Raw genomic sequence first — 16,666 nt, forward strand, 5'->3', positions numbered from 1 at the left:
GGAAGCTAGATCCCTAGATCCCTTTAAAACTAACCACTATAGCTTCCAAAAATCTAAGTTCATACATATGGAACTATATATATATATATATATATACACACAAATATATGTACACAGACAACTTTCAGTGGATAAACCAGTTTTCAGACTTAACAGAACATGACCAAGCTGCTGCTGAAAGGTTGTGCACTGGCGTATTGTGCAGTACTAAAGAAGTGATAAACAATAGATTGAATGGACATCGACATTTCTGCTTGGAAACCTTACTAGTAACCAGAAATCAAAATAGCCCTTTTTAAATTTTTGTTGGAAGGGAGGATGACATTGCAAAGTTAAGATTACTCTGCTGTGGATTTTTTTTTCCAGCTAAGAGTTGCTGATCTTCAGAATCCTTGAACCAGGCACATCTGGGTAAAGAAGATATTTCTAGTATATTCTGAAGCACCTGCCAATTTTCTCTTAGACTAATACAGTATTTCAATTTGAGATTACTTTCCCCACTACCTTCCCCTCTACCCTCCCCTCCAATGCTTGAAGATGACGCACTTCAGCTTGTTCATCTGAGACAGCTTTCAAAAAGGCATCCTTCAACAAAGGCTTCTAAGGACTGTAAGAGTTAAACAGACCTTTTTCACAAAAAGTAGAACAAAGTTAAATTTAAAAAAAAGTCTGGTTTTCTTCTACTCAGTGTTTCACTGTAGTAGAAAGAGCAAGCAAATATTACCATAAATAGAGAGTAGCTGTGTCATAACAAAGCTGCATTTGGCCACTGTTTGATCTGCATTTGACTTTCAGATCAGACAGAAATACCTGACTTCAAAAAAGCGCACTTCAGCTTCCAGGCGCTCTTGTGGAACTGAGCCCGATGGCGGCAGAATAAAACAGGGCACTGTGCCATCACTTCTCTAGTAGCTAAGTGAGTTCCAAGTTGCACCACAGCACGATTCATTTGATTTACTTCTGTGACGTGGAGGTGGGTCAAGCACTAGTCCCATCCTCCTCAATAACTCGATTCATACTTGTTCCATGTGTAATATGGGTCACTGGGTTGCTCAGGTCCCGGATGCTGCTGTGTCGTGATTGATCATTGAGACGATGAGAGCTGCTGTGCCTAGAATGATCAGTCAGATGCGACATGCTGCCATGAGGTAGTCGGTCTTCAATTCCTCTGTAGCTGCAGGGGGTATATCTAGCACAGAGAAGTTACATTTTATTGACTTTTAATGTTAATCATGAACCTGTTCCTATTACATCTCAGCCATCTGAATACTATGCCCTTTTTCTGGCTCTACTGGGACAAAGACACTATGAAGCAAATTCTATAAACGGTGTCCCGATTTTAGGTGGCCTACCACTGTTTAACCGCCAATCGGGACACACATTTTAAAAAAATCAAAACATCCCGAGGCAGACCGCCTACATTGTAGGCGCTTCTGTGAGCCTAAGGAGGCGCGTAGGGCCGCCTAAGCTCGCCTAAAGCTAGGCGTGGTTTCACCCGGAAGTAGCCTTTGGTGAGCTTAGGCAGCCATAGGCACCTCCCTAGGCCCACAGTAGCCACCTGAAATGTAGGCCAGCAAAATGCTGGTCTACAGTTCAAGTAGACATGGCCACTTAACTGATCGCGGCAAGGGAATCTCCCTACCGCGATCAATTTAGTGGCCATACCCCTCCACAAAGACGGTAAGCAACAGGGATGCCCAGTCCCTCCTGCCGGAACCCCCAAAGACATCCCCCCACCTGCAAATGTTGGTGGCAGGAGGAGTGCCCGGGGAGGAGCCTAAGGCCCTGACTGGCCCAGACGCTTAAGGCCTCTCCCGTAGGAGGAGCCTTAGGCACCTGGCCCAACTGGAATCTTAGGTTTCTCTCCCAGTGCATTCTGGGATATTCTGGGAGTGGCTTAAGATTCCGATTGGCCAGATCTCTTAGCCCCTTGGGATGTCTTTGGGGGTGGCGGCAGGAGGAATTGGGCATTCCTCCTGCCGCTGACATTCGTGGGAGGCGGAAGTCTTTGGGGGTCCTGGCAGGAGGGACAGGGCAACCCTCCTGCTCGCCATCTTTGTTGGGAGGGGGTATGGTATGCGTTCCCGCCACTAAACTGATCACAGCAGGGAGATTCCCTTGTCACGATCAGCTCAGCAGCAACGTGATACTCTAATTGGCAACTGTAAAATGGGCGCCAGTTAGAGAGTCGTGGTGGTTAGGCGGCTTAGGGCAATTCTGTATAGGCCGCCCGTGTGCAATTCTCAAAAGCCACTTAGGTGGCTTCTGAGAACAGGCACCCTATACAGAATCCGGACCTAAAAATATTTCCTCCATAGGCACAGAATGAAGTAAAGCCTTAGTAAAATCAAACAATGATTTACACAAAAATATCTGAGGAAGGAATACTAATCAGAGAATGTGGAGAAAGATTCTGGTTTCTGAGCTCATGAAGTTCCTTTTCTATGAACCTGTTAATCTTATGATGACATCCTTTTATAATAAAACATACGTGCTTTCCTAATTTCCTACTGCACACGTAGAAAAAGTGCACACACACATACACTGGCATCATAGGAGCCAGCTCTTTGGGTGCAATGGGTGCTTAAGCACCCCTAATATTGAACAAACTCCTTGACTGTATCCAGGGAGAGGCAATTTCCATTGGGTTTGGAACCCCCAATAATTTTGAAATGTTGGCTCAGGACACCAGAGAAATGACAAATGTCTCCAGTGTACCAAGTGACTTATCGTAGGATTGAGGTACAATTAAAAAATATATCCAACATCTAGGCACTGAAAGATTACATGATTTGCTGTACAGTCTCACATAGTGAAATCAGTTAGGAAGATAGGATTTTAAGTTTCTGTTTCAAAGTTTGTAGAACAAGGATATAGCTACTAGGGGGGGGGGGGGTGCATTTGTTAGTGCACATTTGTGTTCATTAGTATATCTAAGATTTTAGTGCACCCTGCTTTAATTTGGTTGTGTGAATGCGAACAAGTAAGGGCCTTTAGTGATTAAGGACTGAATTCTATATATTAAGCATCAAAAAAACACAAAAAATCAGCACTAACCCCCCACCTAAAATTAGGGACCATTTATTGAATAGTGTTTATGCTGGGCAGCCATGCCTAACTTTAAGTGTGACCATTTGCACCAATGGAAATGTGGTACAAAACTTTGTGCCTAAAGTTAGGTGCCATGGCTTTGAGAAATGCCCCCAATTCACCAATGACCCTCCTAATTTCTGTGCGCTCTTCATGTCATGCAAAAATTTTAGGCGCAAATCCTGTGCCTAAATTTAAGTGCATTAACTATGTTAATTGCTTGTTTAGAAACTAATTATCAGTGCTAACTGGCTTATTATGCAATTAAGTTACATGTCAAATTTGTGCATGCAACTCAAAGTGTTATTTAGAACTTCTAGGTTTAATGTGCACTAACAGATGAATTAAAAAGTGTTAGTAGTGCATGCATTAAAGTTGCTATTAAAATGAACTTGTGAAATAAACAAAAACTACACCTGAAAATTAAGAATAAAATTTGATAGAATTTAAGTGTTAAATTGTAAAATGTCTGTAAAATATGTTGCACTTATTTTTGGCTTTAAAATGAATAAAGATATTTAAAAAAAAAAGAAAAAAATTCAGGAAAAAAACTAATCTGTTTTTTTCACATCCCTAATAACCACTACACTGCACTGCCCATGACATCCTGGCTGGCATAATTCAGCAAGCATATTTCCATATACTGTATTTTTCTCTCCATAAGACACATTTTTTCCACCCCCATAAATGGGGTGCAAAAGTGGCGAATACACAATCAGTGAACTGATCAGTCAATCACGGAGCAGCGCGGGACCAGGCAGGAAGCGCAATGGTCGCGCTCCTGCGTTGTGCGCCACTCTGCAAGGAGAAAGGCAGCCATCCAGCAGGAGACCGTGCTGGACCACCGCCAGTTAAAAAAGGTACCGGGGTGGGGGAGGGGATGCAGGCTTTCTCAGCACCAGACGCACCTACGTGTAGAGGAGGAAAAACCGAGAAAAAAAATTCTGAAACTAATTTTTTTTTCTTGTTTTTTCTTCTTCTACAGGGGTGTGCGTCCTATGGTCAGGTGTGTCCTATGGTCGGGTGTGTCCTATAGAATGAAAAATACAGTAAATAGAGTTTTGCTTTAACAGTTCCTATTGTGAAATCTGTACACATTTCAAACCTCTTTCAAGACTCTTGAATTTAAAATCTGTCTCCTATTATAATCATTAGTGTTGATGCAGTACAGTAGTAGAGTAACAGAAGTAAGTAATAGAGTAACAGAAGTAATTAAAAAACAAACAAACATACTCCAAACCCTGATTAATCATACCTGCCATCACGTGATCGATGTAAGCTGCCATGATAGCTGCTCACTTTGCTATGGACGCTGCCAGCTTTGCTCCGTTGGTCATCCATTATAGCCAGCTGTGTGGAAGAGGCATGTGTTGAAGTGCCTTGGGTGGATGTTCCTCTGGACTTTCTGATAATAGGGGTATTAGGATCCCGTAGAAGCGACTGAGCAAAATCAGGCTCCTGTAGCACCTGACGGCTCTCATTCACAGCTCTAGAGAAAAGGTTCAAGTAGAATTTAATATTTTGAGCAGAAGCCCCCCTCCTCCCCCAAAAAACATTCTGTGACAACAGTGGCCATGCATAATCTAATCAAAAGTTAGCTTTGTTTTCAAAGGCATCTGCCTGCCTATGTCCTGTGCATACCTGACTTACACACGTTCAGATAAGAACATAAGAATTGCTTTACAGGGTCAGACCAATGGTCCATCAAGCCCAGTAGCCTGTCCTCGTAGTGGCCAATCCAGGTCACTAGTACCTGGCCAAAACCCAAGGAGTAGCAATATTCCATGCTACCGATACAGGGCAATTAGTGGCTTCCCCCATGTCTTTCTCAATAACAGACTATGGATCTTTCCTCCAGGAACTTGTCCAAACTTTCTTAAAACCAGCTACGCTATCTGCTCTTACCACATCCTCTGGCAACGCATTCTAGAGCTTAAGTATTCTCTGAGTGAAAAAAATTTCCTCCTATTGGTTTTAAAAATATTTCCCTGTAACTTCTTCAAGTGTCCCCTAGTCTTTGTAATTTTTGACAGAGTGAAAAATCAATCCACTCAGGATTTTGTAGACTTCAATTATATCCCCCCTCAGCTGTCTCTTTTCCAAGCTGAAGAGCCCTAACTGTTTTAGTTTTTCCTCATACGAGAGGAGTTCCATCCCCTTTACCATCTTGGTCGCTCTTCTTTGAACCTTTTCAAGTGCCACTATATCTTTCTTGAGATAAGGAGACTAGAATTGAATGCAATACTCCAGATGAGGTCTCCCCAAAAACAGTCGCAATTACAATTGAGCAGTAATGATCTGTGTATAAAGTGCAATTTCATAACAGGATGCCTATATGAAATGTACAAAAATGCACTTGTTTGATAAAGGCAACATAGGCACCTATGTGAATTTAGCATTAATTCTGGGTACCTTTTTTATATTAGTGCACAAATTCTCTCACTTAAAAAATTTATACCCGCTTTGCATATGTAAATTTAAACATGCCCCCTCCTTTCAAGATACAAACACCCATTGCATGGTATCTCATCTCCACCCATATTATACCCCTGACCCCTGAGGTGGTTTGATATTGAAGTGTCCTTTCATGAATCTGGAAACAAGGAGATGAGCAGTTAGAGATTTATCTTTGACTGGCCCATGAAAAGCACTGATAGGACTAAGATGAACTCTGACTGAAGTAGTTTTAAGACCCGAGTTGGATATGTGTAGAAGGTAATCCAATACTGAAGAGGATGAAGCATCCTGATGAAGATTACACCACATTGAAAACCATGTCCACTTCTACTGGTAACAATGCTGTGTAGACGGTTTTCTGGATGCATGTGAGATGAGTGACAGGATCAGAAAGATCAGTGTCAGCTAAGGTCATCCCGAGAGGTACCAAGCTGTCAGGTGCAATGACTGAAGTTTGGGATATAAGAGACCCTTGATTCTGCATGAGAAGAAATGGAAAAATCTGCAGAGAAAATGAATCTTTGACACTGAGCTGAAGTAGAAGGGAAAATTATGGTTGTCTGGGCCACTAAGGAGCTATGGGGTTCATGGTGGCCAATTGCTGCTTAAGCTTGACCAATGTCTTGAGTATAAGAGGAATCTGTGGAAACACATACAGGAACTTGTTCATACAATCCAGGAGAAAGACATCTGCCTCTAGGTGATGAGGTGAGTATTGTTTGGAACAGCTTGTGATTGAGAGGAGACACAAACAGGTCTATCTGAGGTGTCCCCCAAAGAAAAAATATTTGATGCAGTATTGAAGAGTGAAGTGACCACTCATGTGGTTGAAGAAACCTGCTGAGTTTGTCAGCAAGAGTATTCTTCTCTCCTTGGACATAGACTGCTTTGAGGAATATGTTGCAAGCAATAGCCCAGTTACAAATATTCTTGGCTTCTTGACAAAGAATGAGAGAATCTGTTCCTCCTTGTTTGTTGATATAATACTTTGTGACTTGATTGTCTGTGCGTATTAGTAGGACTTGATTGGATATAATGTGTTGAAAAGTCTTGAGAACATTGTAAATGGCCCCGAGTTCCAAGAGATTGATGAGATATTGTTGCTCTTAGGCAGACCTGTGAACCCTGTGTGCAAAGACCACAGCTCCCCCCCCCTCCCCAAACATACTTGGATGAGTCTGTGGTCAGACCCTTTTGATTTGGAGGGATTTGAAACAAGAGCCCTTTGGAAAGATTAGAAGAATTAATCCATCACTGTAGAGATTGATGAAGTGATGATGTGACTAATCTCCTGTAAGAGTGGGGTCGAGAGCTTGAGACCATTGAGATGCTAGAGACCACTGAGGTGTCCTGAGATGAAGCCTCACAAAGGGGTAACATGGACTGTGGACACCATGTGACTTAATAGGATCATTTGTCTGGCTGAGATGGACGAAAGATGATAAACTTGATTGCAAAGTTGAATCAAATTGTCTTGTCTTTCCTGAGGCAGAAATACCCTTAGTTGAATCATGTTTAGAGTCTGAGAGGGTTGACGATGAGGTCTGGGAAAGTTGACTTCAAACTGTGTTGCAGAGAACACCCCTTGAGGAGAGGCACCTTATAAGCCAATCGTCAAGATACGAAAAAACTTGGAGTCCTTGAGCCCTTAAAGCTGCTGCCACTAGGCACTTGATGAATACTCTGGGCGAGGATGCTAAGCCGAAAAGCAGAACTTTGTACTGAAAGTGTTGATGGGCAAAATGAATTGGTATGTGGGTATAAGCTTCTTTTAGATCCAGAGAGCTTAGCCAATTGTTTTGATCTAAGAGGGGATATAAAGTCGCTAATGACAACATGCAAAACTTTTCTTTTACTAAAAATTTGTTGTAGTCCGAAGTCTAGAATTGGACGGAGACCTTCCATCTTCTTTGGGATGAGAAAATACCGGGAGTAGAAGTTCTTATTCTTTTGGGAAGGGGGTACTATCTCTATGGCATTCAGATGGAGTAGAGATTCTATTTCCCGAAGAAGAAGGGATGTTGGCAGAGGGTTGAAATAGGACTCTTGGGAGGATGATTTGGAGGTGTAGTGACAGTGCAAGATCTCCTGACACCCATGCAGGAGTCTTCGATGTCAATGGCTGCAAGGTCTTGTCGATGCCCATGGCTACGCTGAACAACTTCTCCTGCTGGTCTTCAGCCAGTCTTGGGCTTTGATAGTGTGCTTCTGTAAGGTGGAACACCAGGCACAAGTCTCCACCCAGTGTTCAGGGCTTAAACACTGCAAACACCAACTATGAGTGTCGGTGACAGAAATAGGCTGCTAACACCTACAGCACTTTTTAAAGCCCGTCAACAGTTTAGACATGGATGGAAAAATGGCTTCAGCAAAATTAAACTCGATTTTGGCCCGAGGGAAAACCCTGAAGGCCAAAGCCGACGAGAAAAGAAAAAATTAATTCTTTACTACAGATTTTTTTTAAAAGAAAAGAAATAAGACAAAGAAAAAGATACACCAGTAAAAACTAGTCAGAAAAAAACATGAAGTGGGAAGACAACACAGACTGACGGAGTTCAGTTAGAAAAGTACTTCTTCACTCCATGGAAAATGAAGATCTGAGGAACCGTGAGCCTACGTCGGGCAGGAAGGAACTTGTGCATGCACAGTGTGGGCAGTCGTGAAGTTTATAAAAACTTAAGTGGCGATACACTTTTAATGCATGTCACCCATATGTGAGAATATGCTGCCTGCTTATCCTGGGATAAACTTCATTATATTTTATTTATTTATATACCATTTTCCTGATAATCATTTAAAATGTTTTACAAAACACATAAAACAGTAAGGGGCTCATAATCGAAGAAAAAAACATCCAAAAATCGACCTAAGTCAGCACTTGGACGAACATTTCTCAAAAACGTCCAAGCGCAGATAATAAAACCGGGTTTTGGACGTATTTCTAAACAACCTAGGCCTTCATAGTGCCGCTCAACATCCAAAGCTAAATGGGGCATTTCGGGAGGCGTGTTGAGGGCGGGAGTTGGGCGGGACGTGGGCCAGCTTAGACTTAGTCGTACAGCATGTATAACCGAAAGTTATACACCCGACGATCGACGGAACTTGGACGTTGTAACTTAGACCATCTAAAACATGGCTAAGTCACAAAAACTCACCAGATAAACACTGAAAACACATAACACAGACCCCCACACACTACCCCAGTGATCACCAACTGCCCACCACCCCCATAAAAATTTTATTCACAACTTTAAATTTCAGCCTCCAGACCTTCATCACCTGGCCGCCTGGCATAGGAAAGCCTAGTCGTCCAGCACAGAGGCAGCTTAAGTCGTCTTGGGGGAGGGTAAGAGACCCATAGAGAGGAGGACCCATGCCCATAAGCCCCTGTAATCACTGCATTGATACTTAAACATGTGCACTGCCCTATACATCCCCCAAACCCTTTTGTACTGGCATATAAGTGGCTCCTGAAGCCATAAGGGCTATTCGGGTGGTAGATAGGTGGGTCTAGGGGATTCTGGAGGTGGTTTGGGGGGCTCACCATAACCTGTAAGGGAGCTGTAATGAGGGGAAGCCATGCACCCTTTTTGTGACGTTCACAGCAGTGCCCTGTAAGGTAACCTACTATTTAGGTGGCATGTCTGGGTGTGCAGTCAATCACTTTGCAGACCCCTCCCACGTCCAACAGGGCTTGTTCTAGACGTTTTGGACTTGGACGGAAAGTTGGACGAAAATGTGGTATAAAGATGGACGATTTAGTGGCTTGGACGATCAGATCGGCAGGACGTATAATTAGACGATTTTCGAAAGTCAAAAACCGTTGGACGTATCTTTCGAAAATGTGTCTTAGGCTCTTTTTAACTTTGGACGACCTGCGAGATGGACGTAAATGGACTTAGACTTCCCTTTTGATTATGCCCCTCTAAAAGTATAAAACAAATAATAAACGATGAAATTTAAAAAAACAACAACCAACTGTACAGTTTTTCATTATTACTTCATGCTCAAATCAGCTATCACAAAAACTTGGACTAAATTAATGGGAAAACAAAAATATTGCTAATTTTTTCTAAATATCCTGAAATTCATTTCCATACTCAAGACCATGGGAAGTTTATTCCATGGATCTGGTCCAATCACTTGAAAAGTCTTTGACTGCCATTTGGTATATAAGAAATAATGTTTCTCTTTGAAATATACTGGTCTCTAACAACATAATACCTTAAAAATCAAAATTAATAACTTAAAAATGAATCTTTTCTGAGGAGGAAGTGACATTACCACTGGGGAATGGACAGCTGATTCCTCAGCTCTGTCAAGAGAGTTGATATTTTGCGATTTTAAGCTTCTTCTCCCTATTCAATTTTATTTTTGAGGTGCTGTGAACCTACCTGGAGTTGACAACTTGAAAGAAGCTTGAAAAGTTTAAGGCTGGTGGCGTGGAGGACAAGATGGTGCCCGAGCCATCAGATTCAGAGCCCGAGTGCATATTGGGGAGTACATACAGATGTGCATTTAGCATTGGTGGAGATTCGCAAGGACTTTGGAGATCTTGGGGTCATGTGGAGTTGGTGGAGACCAGACTGGAGGCACAACACCAACATGTTTCAATCGGCGGAACAGCAGGCTCGCAAGGATCATGGAATGATTGATGGAATTGAGGATCTAGAAAATAGATCCCAAAGAAATAGCCTATGTTTCAAAGAGATTCCTGAGTTCGAGCAATATCAAGATTGCGAAAAGATGGTCTTGCAACTTTGTCATTTTTTGTTGCAATCGGATGAACAGTAATCTAATGGGGATCCCATACCTAATATCCTGTTTGATAGAGTCCATAGCAGCTTGTGACTTTGGTAGATCCCAATCCAAGGGATATCATTGCCCGTTTCTCTGATTTTCGGATTATGGAATCTGTTGAAAAAAGGAGGTGCACTGCATGATTTCACCTGGGAAAATTGTAAGATTGTTATATTTCAGGACCAGGCGAAAACTACTCTTCTAAAAAGAAAAGATATGATGGAAACGACTGCTATCTGAGTGCTGCCAACCTACACTATTGTTGGCTTTTTCCTTTTGGTTTATTGATCACTGTTTTTGGTCGCTCTAAATGTGTTCAGACTTGTGCAGAGGCCTGGAAAGCCCTGGAGGAGTTGGGTTGTGAAAATATCCTCAGCAAGGAAGGTACAGCTTTGGAAATGAAGTGGCACAAGGCCTTAGGAGCCAAGTCCCAACTGCAACATTGGGGGACCAAACCTACTACTTGAAGTTTGGACTTTAGTTAGGAAGTTTGTTTTGGATCTGTTTTATTACCTGTGGTCTCTCTTTTCCAACTTTGTAGAGCGATGGTATAGTAGATTAAGGTGGATGGGGTGTATGATAGTTGTGATAATGGTGTGCTTGTCGGTATGTGTGGGGGATTTAGAGTGGGGGGAATGTTCATGGGGAGGTCTGTTCATTCCCTTGTTGGGGTGGATCTTCCTCCTGGGATATTTCCTGGCTGTGAAGGGAATGATTCAACTAGTAGGGGGACAATGGGGAGGGGGTGGGAAGGGATGAGGAGGGATAGGTATGATGGGAACTCTGGCAGTCAGGGTCAGTGGAAGACTATTCTGACTTTCTCTGGGATTCTGGGATGTCAGTGGTCTCAGTGATAAGGGTAAACGAAGTATTATATTAAATGATTAAAGTGGGATGTAGTCCTGTTACAAGAAACACACTTGGGGCCCAGGAAACTTCTTATTGCAACCATTCTTCTTTTTTCTCAGAGAGGTTAATGGTCCAGAGGGGAGGGGGAGAACAGAGGGTATAGTGATTTTGATTCATTCCCCCTGTCTTTTTATTTTGGAGGATTCTTATAAGGCTGTGCAGGTGCGTTGCTCCCAAAACACATCAAGGGGACTTTTTCAAATCCCTACATGAATCCCTGGAATCATTTGTTAGTGGAGCTGCTTTCTTTTTTTTTTTAGGGGGGGGGGATTTTAATGTGGTGCCTGACCTAAATTGGGTTAAGTCCATGGGAGGGGGAGAATAGAGCCGTTCACATAGGAGGGCTCCATTTTGCTTGATTAGAGGTTTAGAACTTGTGGATGTTTGGCGTTTATAGCACCCCATTCAGAAGGATTTCACTTTCTACTCTCATGCAAAACAATCTTATACTAGGATCGATCTGTTATGGTGTTCGCAACAATATTGTGGCTCTTTGATACTCATATAGCACCTTTTCAGATCATTCCCCTATTTGGGTGGAAGTAGAGTTAGGGGGCCTTCCTCCTCCCTTGCGTTTTTGGAAATTGAATGATTCTCTACTGGGAGATCAGACTGTTTGTACTGATCTTAAAGAAGTGGTTCGGCAGTATCTGGAGGATAATGATACTGACGAAGTATCCGACTTGAAAGCTGGGCATATTAAATGGGGAGCCAGGAAGAAATGTGAACAGGAGCAGAGGCACTTGGTCCTGTTGGAGCGCTTGGTGTCTCTAGAACAGCATAAACACTGGCTTTCTGCACAGTTGTGACAATTGCAACAAACCCGAGCAGAACTGAATGCTTTGCACATAGCTATTAGGCAGCAACAGTTAAAACAGTGATTTTTTGAGTATAGTAACAAATCTGGGGCCATGCTAGCAAGGTATTTGCAGGGGAAACGTGCATTGCATGTTATTCAGAAAATTAAGGGTCCTCGTAATGCTTTGCATTATATGGATGAGGAGATCAGGGGAGAATTTCAATCTTTTTATAAAACTTTGTATACTGATTCACTTTTTTTTTTTTTTTTGGGGGGGGGGGTTGTGTCTTCTTTTCTGGACCAGGTGGGCACTTGCCTCAGATATCTTTGGAGGATTGTGCCAAGCTTGATCTTCTGCTATCTTCCGTGGAAATTTTGGCGGCTATAAAGATTTTAAAGTCGGGCAGCGCTCCTGGCCTAGATGGTTTTACTCCTCGGTTTTATAAGCTCTTTTGTGGAGGTGTGGGTGGGTAATGGGTTATTGGCGGGTGATTCCTTGCTGCTTCCCCCCCAGTATGCGGGAAGCCAGGATCTTGGTTCTGCTTAAGCTTGGGAAGGATCCATTTCTCTGCTGAATGTAGATGTGAAGCTAGTAGCAAAGGTTTGGCAGACTGGCTTGTATCTTTTTTACCTTCTTTGATACATGCTGACCAATCTGGATTGGTTCCTAAGTGACAGGTGGGGGACAATATTAAAACTCTTCAAGTGTTGTAGAGTGCACGCCGGGCCCTGTCATCATTTTTGTTATCTACAGATGAAGAGAAGGCATTTGAATGGGTCCAATGGGACTTATGGCAGGTGCTGCAGAGGGTGGGATTGGGGGAGGGTTTCTGTACTTGCGATTCGGAAATTGTATAAGGCTCCTTTGGTGCATGTGAAGGTGAATGGTGGTTACTCTAGTGTTTTTTTCTATTCAACGGGGAACCTGGCAAGAATGCCCTTTGTCTTCACTACTCTTTGCCCTTTCCATTGAACCTCTGGCTCAGAAGGTACAGGATAACCCAGATATTAAGGGCTTTCAGTATATAAAAAAAAGGATTAAAGACTCTATGATAGGCTTGCATTATTGTTTGTATATGTTTTAGCTATTTAAATTTGATTGTCCTTAAGGCTGATGTACTATGTGTCCCTTCCACCACTCTGAATGTTTTACCATGATTCTTATTTCTTTCCACAGAGATGGTTTGGATAGGCTAGAGTGAGCTTCAATGGCAATTCCAGTAGTTGGAACCTAAGGACAGTACCAGTCTATAAGGTCTAAGGTCTATGGCCCAGAAATAAAAAAAAAAAGACATTTTAATTTAATCATGAAATTGTAATGCAAGTAATTACAGGACAGACTAGATGGATCATTCAGGTCTTTATCTGCTGTCATTTCCTCTGTATGTTACTATGCACCAGCTCAAATATTATTAATAAAAATTAGTTTAAAAGATACTGGTTTACTATTATTTCTACTTACTCTTTTTTCCTGCGTCCATGGAAAAAACTGGCCCATTCAAAACAGGTCTTTTTACTTCCAACCCAAAATACAGATGGGATGCCCACCACTAGAGCCATGAGGTACTTCATCAGGAAGAGGATTAGATCAGGTCGACTTGTCCGGGTAAGCTAAACAATGAAATGCAAAATTAGTTGAATTCAAGGAGTTATATTTAATTAACCAGGCCATTACCAGTGACATACAATAATATATAGCAAATGTGAACAGTTTTCACCCTTGATGTAATGAAAAAAAATGGCAAGAACAATTTCTTTACAATACACCTAACAAATGATGCTCACATGCATGACACATGGTACTATAATCTATGGCTGAAGTATTTTATTTAACTTTCACTTATATTCCACCGATCCAAAATGGCGGGCCCACCATTTTAGATTGACACGCCTTGCAGGTGGAGAGACCCTGCTTCCCTTCTGCTTCCAATGTCGAAAAAGGTACCAGGGGGTTCAGGAGAGCATCTGATAGCAGGACAGAGTGAGCAATCCCTCCTGCCTTTTTGGGGGAGGTGAGAAGGGGAGGGGAGAGAATGGTTTGGGCGACCTCCATTGGCAGGAGGGAGTGGGCATGATTCCTGCCATTTTTTTTTCACATGCCGGGGTGCAAATGGCAGGAGGGAATGGACATCGCTAGCACGGAGAGGGGGGGATTCCCCATGCTGCATTTGTCAGGGGTCGTACAGGAGGGCTGTCATCGACGGGGGACAGGGGGTCTTTTTTTTTTTTAAGGGTCAGATATAGTGCATGTTTAACATGCACAGCATCTGCACCCATAAAAAAAAAAAAAAAAGATTTCCTGCCCCGAACAGCTGAGTGACAGGAGGCTTCCCCTGCCAGCTCTGCGCATGTGTGAGTCGCTCTCAGAGCGATCAATCAGATGGCAGAGTTGGGGATTATGACTAACCTCTGCGTGAATCATTTGCATGCAAACTGTTTAGTGTATGACTAGCTCTTTTTGAATTGGCCAAAAAATCAGATCGGAGTAGACCCACACGGTCTTACCGATCCTCTTTAGTGCATCTAGGCCTTGTTCATCTATTTCCACCTTCTGTGCTCTTACCCTCCCCAGACTTCATCTACCTTCCTCTTATGTTATGATAGAGCTTGAGTGAACAATAGATGCTAAGTAGATATAACTTAAGAATGTTGGGTTATTTTATATCAAGGGACTAAGGGCTCCTTTTACGAAGCTGCGTTAGAGGCTTTATTGCACACTCATTTTTAGCGTGTGCTAACCCCCGCACTAGCCGAAAAACTACTGCCTGCTCAAGAGGAGGTGGTAGCAGCTAGCGCGGCCGGAAAATTAGCACTCGCTATTACGCGTGTTAAACTGCTAATGCGGCTTCATAAAAGGAGCCCTAGGTTAAAGACTCAACCAGAATTTAGAAGAAAAATTAAGTGAACTCAAATGTTCAGACCATCTCTGCAAGCAGACAGAGGTTGATATTGAAAACAATTTGGGTATAAGAGGCAACAGCATATAACATCAATTTATATTTAAATATATCACTTAATATCCTATTAAAATTTAATTCAGATCCCATAACCCTCCCTCCCCCATATACATAAGAAGACATATAATAACCCTCCCCTCTCCACATTATTTACACTCATAAGAAAACCAAAACACTCCCCCACCCTTCTCCCCCCAACTTGGATGTGCATATTCCTAATCAAATTGTATCTCGTAATTTCGGGACCTTTCACCTAATATGTCCCCTTTGAAAATTCTTAACAAACTGTATATTGTAATTTTCGCTGTATTTTTTGTAATTCGCGACCTCTCTCAAACAGGTCCTCTCGAAAATTTCTTAGCAAACTGTATATTTTATTTTATCGCTTTCTTAAAGTTTCTGTACTCTGTATTTCCTCTGACTATTGTTCTTATGAGAGATCTGCATCTCCAAATGCCTGTTACTTTGGCACTGTTGCTCTCATTCAACATCAAGTTACATAAGTCGTTTCACCATCTGCCAATTAAAGTGTTAAATCATGCTTGGATATCCAGACAGTGCCAGGGCAGAGCTGGGGCACAGTCCAAACATATGCAGGATTTAGTGTCAGTGCCTGTATACCTAGCAGGGCAGACAGGACCACATAAAAAGCAGTCTTACATTTGACCAGTTAAGTTACATGTTGATGTTGAATGAGAGCAACAGTGCCAAAGTAACAGGCATTTGGAGATGCAGATCTCTCATAAGAACAATAGTCAGAGGAAATACAGAGTACAGAAACTTTAAGAAAGCAATAAAATAAAATATACAGTTTGCTAAGAAATTTTCGAGAGGACCTGTATCTCGTAATTTCGGGACCTTTCACCTAATATGTCCCCTTTGAAAATTCTTAACAAACTGTATATTGTAATTTTCGCTGGCATCTGTATAGCTTTCAGGTTTGTCCATGATAAAAATATGCAATGGCTGGATATGGCCTGGCAGTCAGTGGTTTTAAAGCTGCCAATAGCTGCAGGCTGAATTAGACCTGGATATTTAATGCCAGGCCATATCCAGCCATTGCATATTTTTATCATGGACAAACCTGAAAGCTATACAGATGCCAGCTGATATACTTTAATTGGCAGATGGTGAAACGACTTATGTAACTTAACTGGTCAAATGTAAGACTGCTTTTTATGTGGTCCTGTCTGCCCTGCTAGGTATACAGGCACTGACACTAAATCCTGCATATGTTTGGACTGTGCCCCAGCTCTGCCCTGGCACTGTCTGGATATCCAAGCATGACCAGGGAAAGAACTCAGCTGAGAAGTTGCACATAGATTTTTTTTATTTTAAAATTTGTAGTCCGCACAATTTACACTCCTCTGCAGATAAGACAATCCAGGATCAACTAAAATAATGTATAGTCTCATTTCCATACCAAATATCACAGTATCATAGGATAATGCCACTGGGTTATCTAATAAATTATTAATTTGGTCCCAAATTGATTTCCAAAAATTCATAATAAATGGGCAATAAAACAATAAATGATCTAAAGTTCCTGCTTCTAGATGGCAGTGCCAACATCTATTAGACAAAGAACTATCTAATTTTTGCAACCTAACAGGGGTCCACAATGCTCTATGCAACAGAAAAAACCAAGTCAGAT

At 42.1% G+C, this 16,666-nt stretch overlaps 1 protein-coding gene across 5 annotated transcripts in view; it reads right to left on the reverse strand.

Moving 5' to 3' along the window:
- Positions 1-620: 620 nt before the first annotated feature.
- FZD3 (frizzled class receptor 3) overlaps positions 621-16,666 on the reverse strand; it is a 151,024-nt gene continuing 134,978 nt past the window's right edge. For all 5 annotated transcript variants that reach the window (XM_033938803.1, XM_033938802.1, XM_033938801.1 and 2 more), the window contains exons 5-7: positions 13,518-13,666; positions 4,346-4,579; positions 621-1,189 (exon numbers count right to left, since the gene is read on the reverse strand). In XM_033938803.1, coding sequence (XP_033794694.1) covers positions 979-1,189; positions 4,346-4,579; positions 13,518-13,666 — 594 coding nt within the window. In that variant the 3' untranslated portion in view covers positions 621-978. The remainder of the gene's footprint in view (positions 1,190-4,345; positions 4,580-13,517; positions 13,667-16,666) is intronic.

This window comes from Geotrypetes seraphini, chromosome 3 (assembly GCF_902459505.1).
Source record: "Geotrypetes seraphini chromosome 3, aGeoSer1.1, whole genome shotgun sequence".
Taxonomy (NCBI): domain Eukaryota; kingdom Metazoa; phylum Chordata; class Amphibia; order Gymnophiona; family Dermophiidae; genus Geotrypetes; species Geotrypetes seraphini.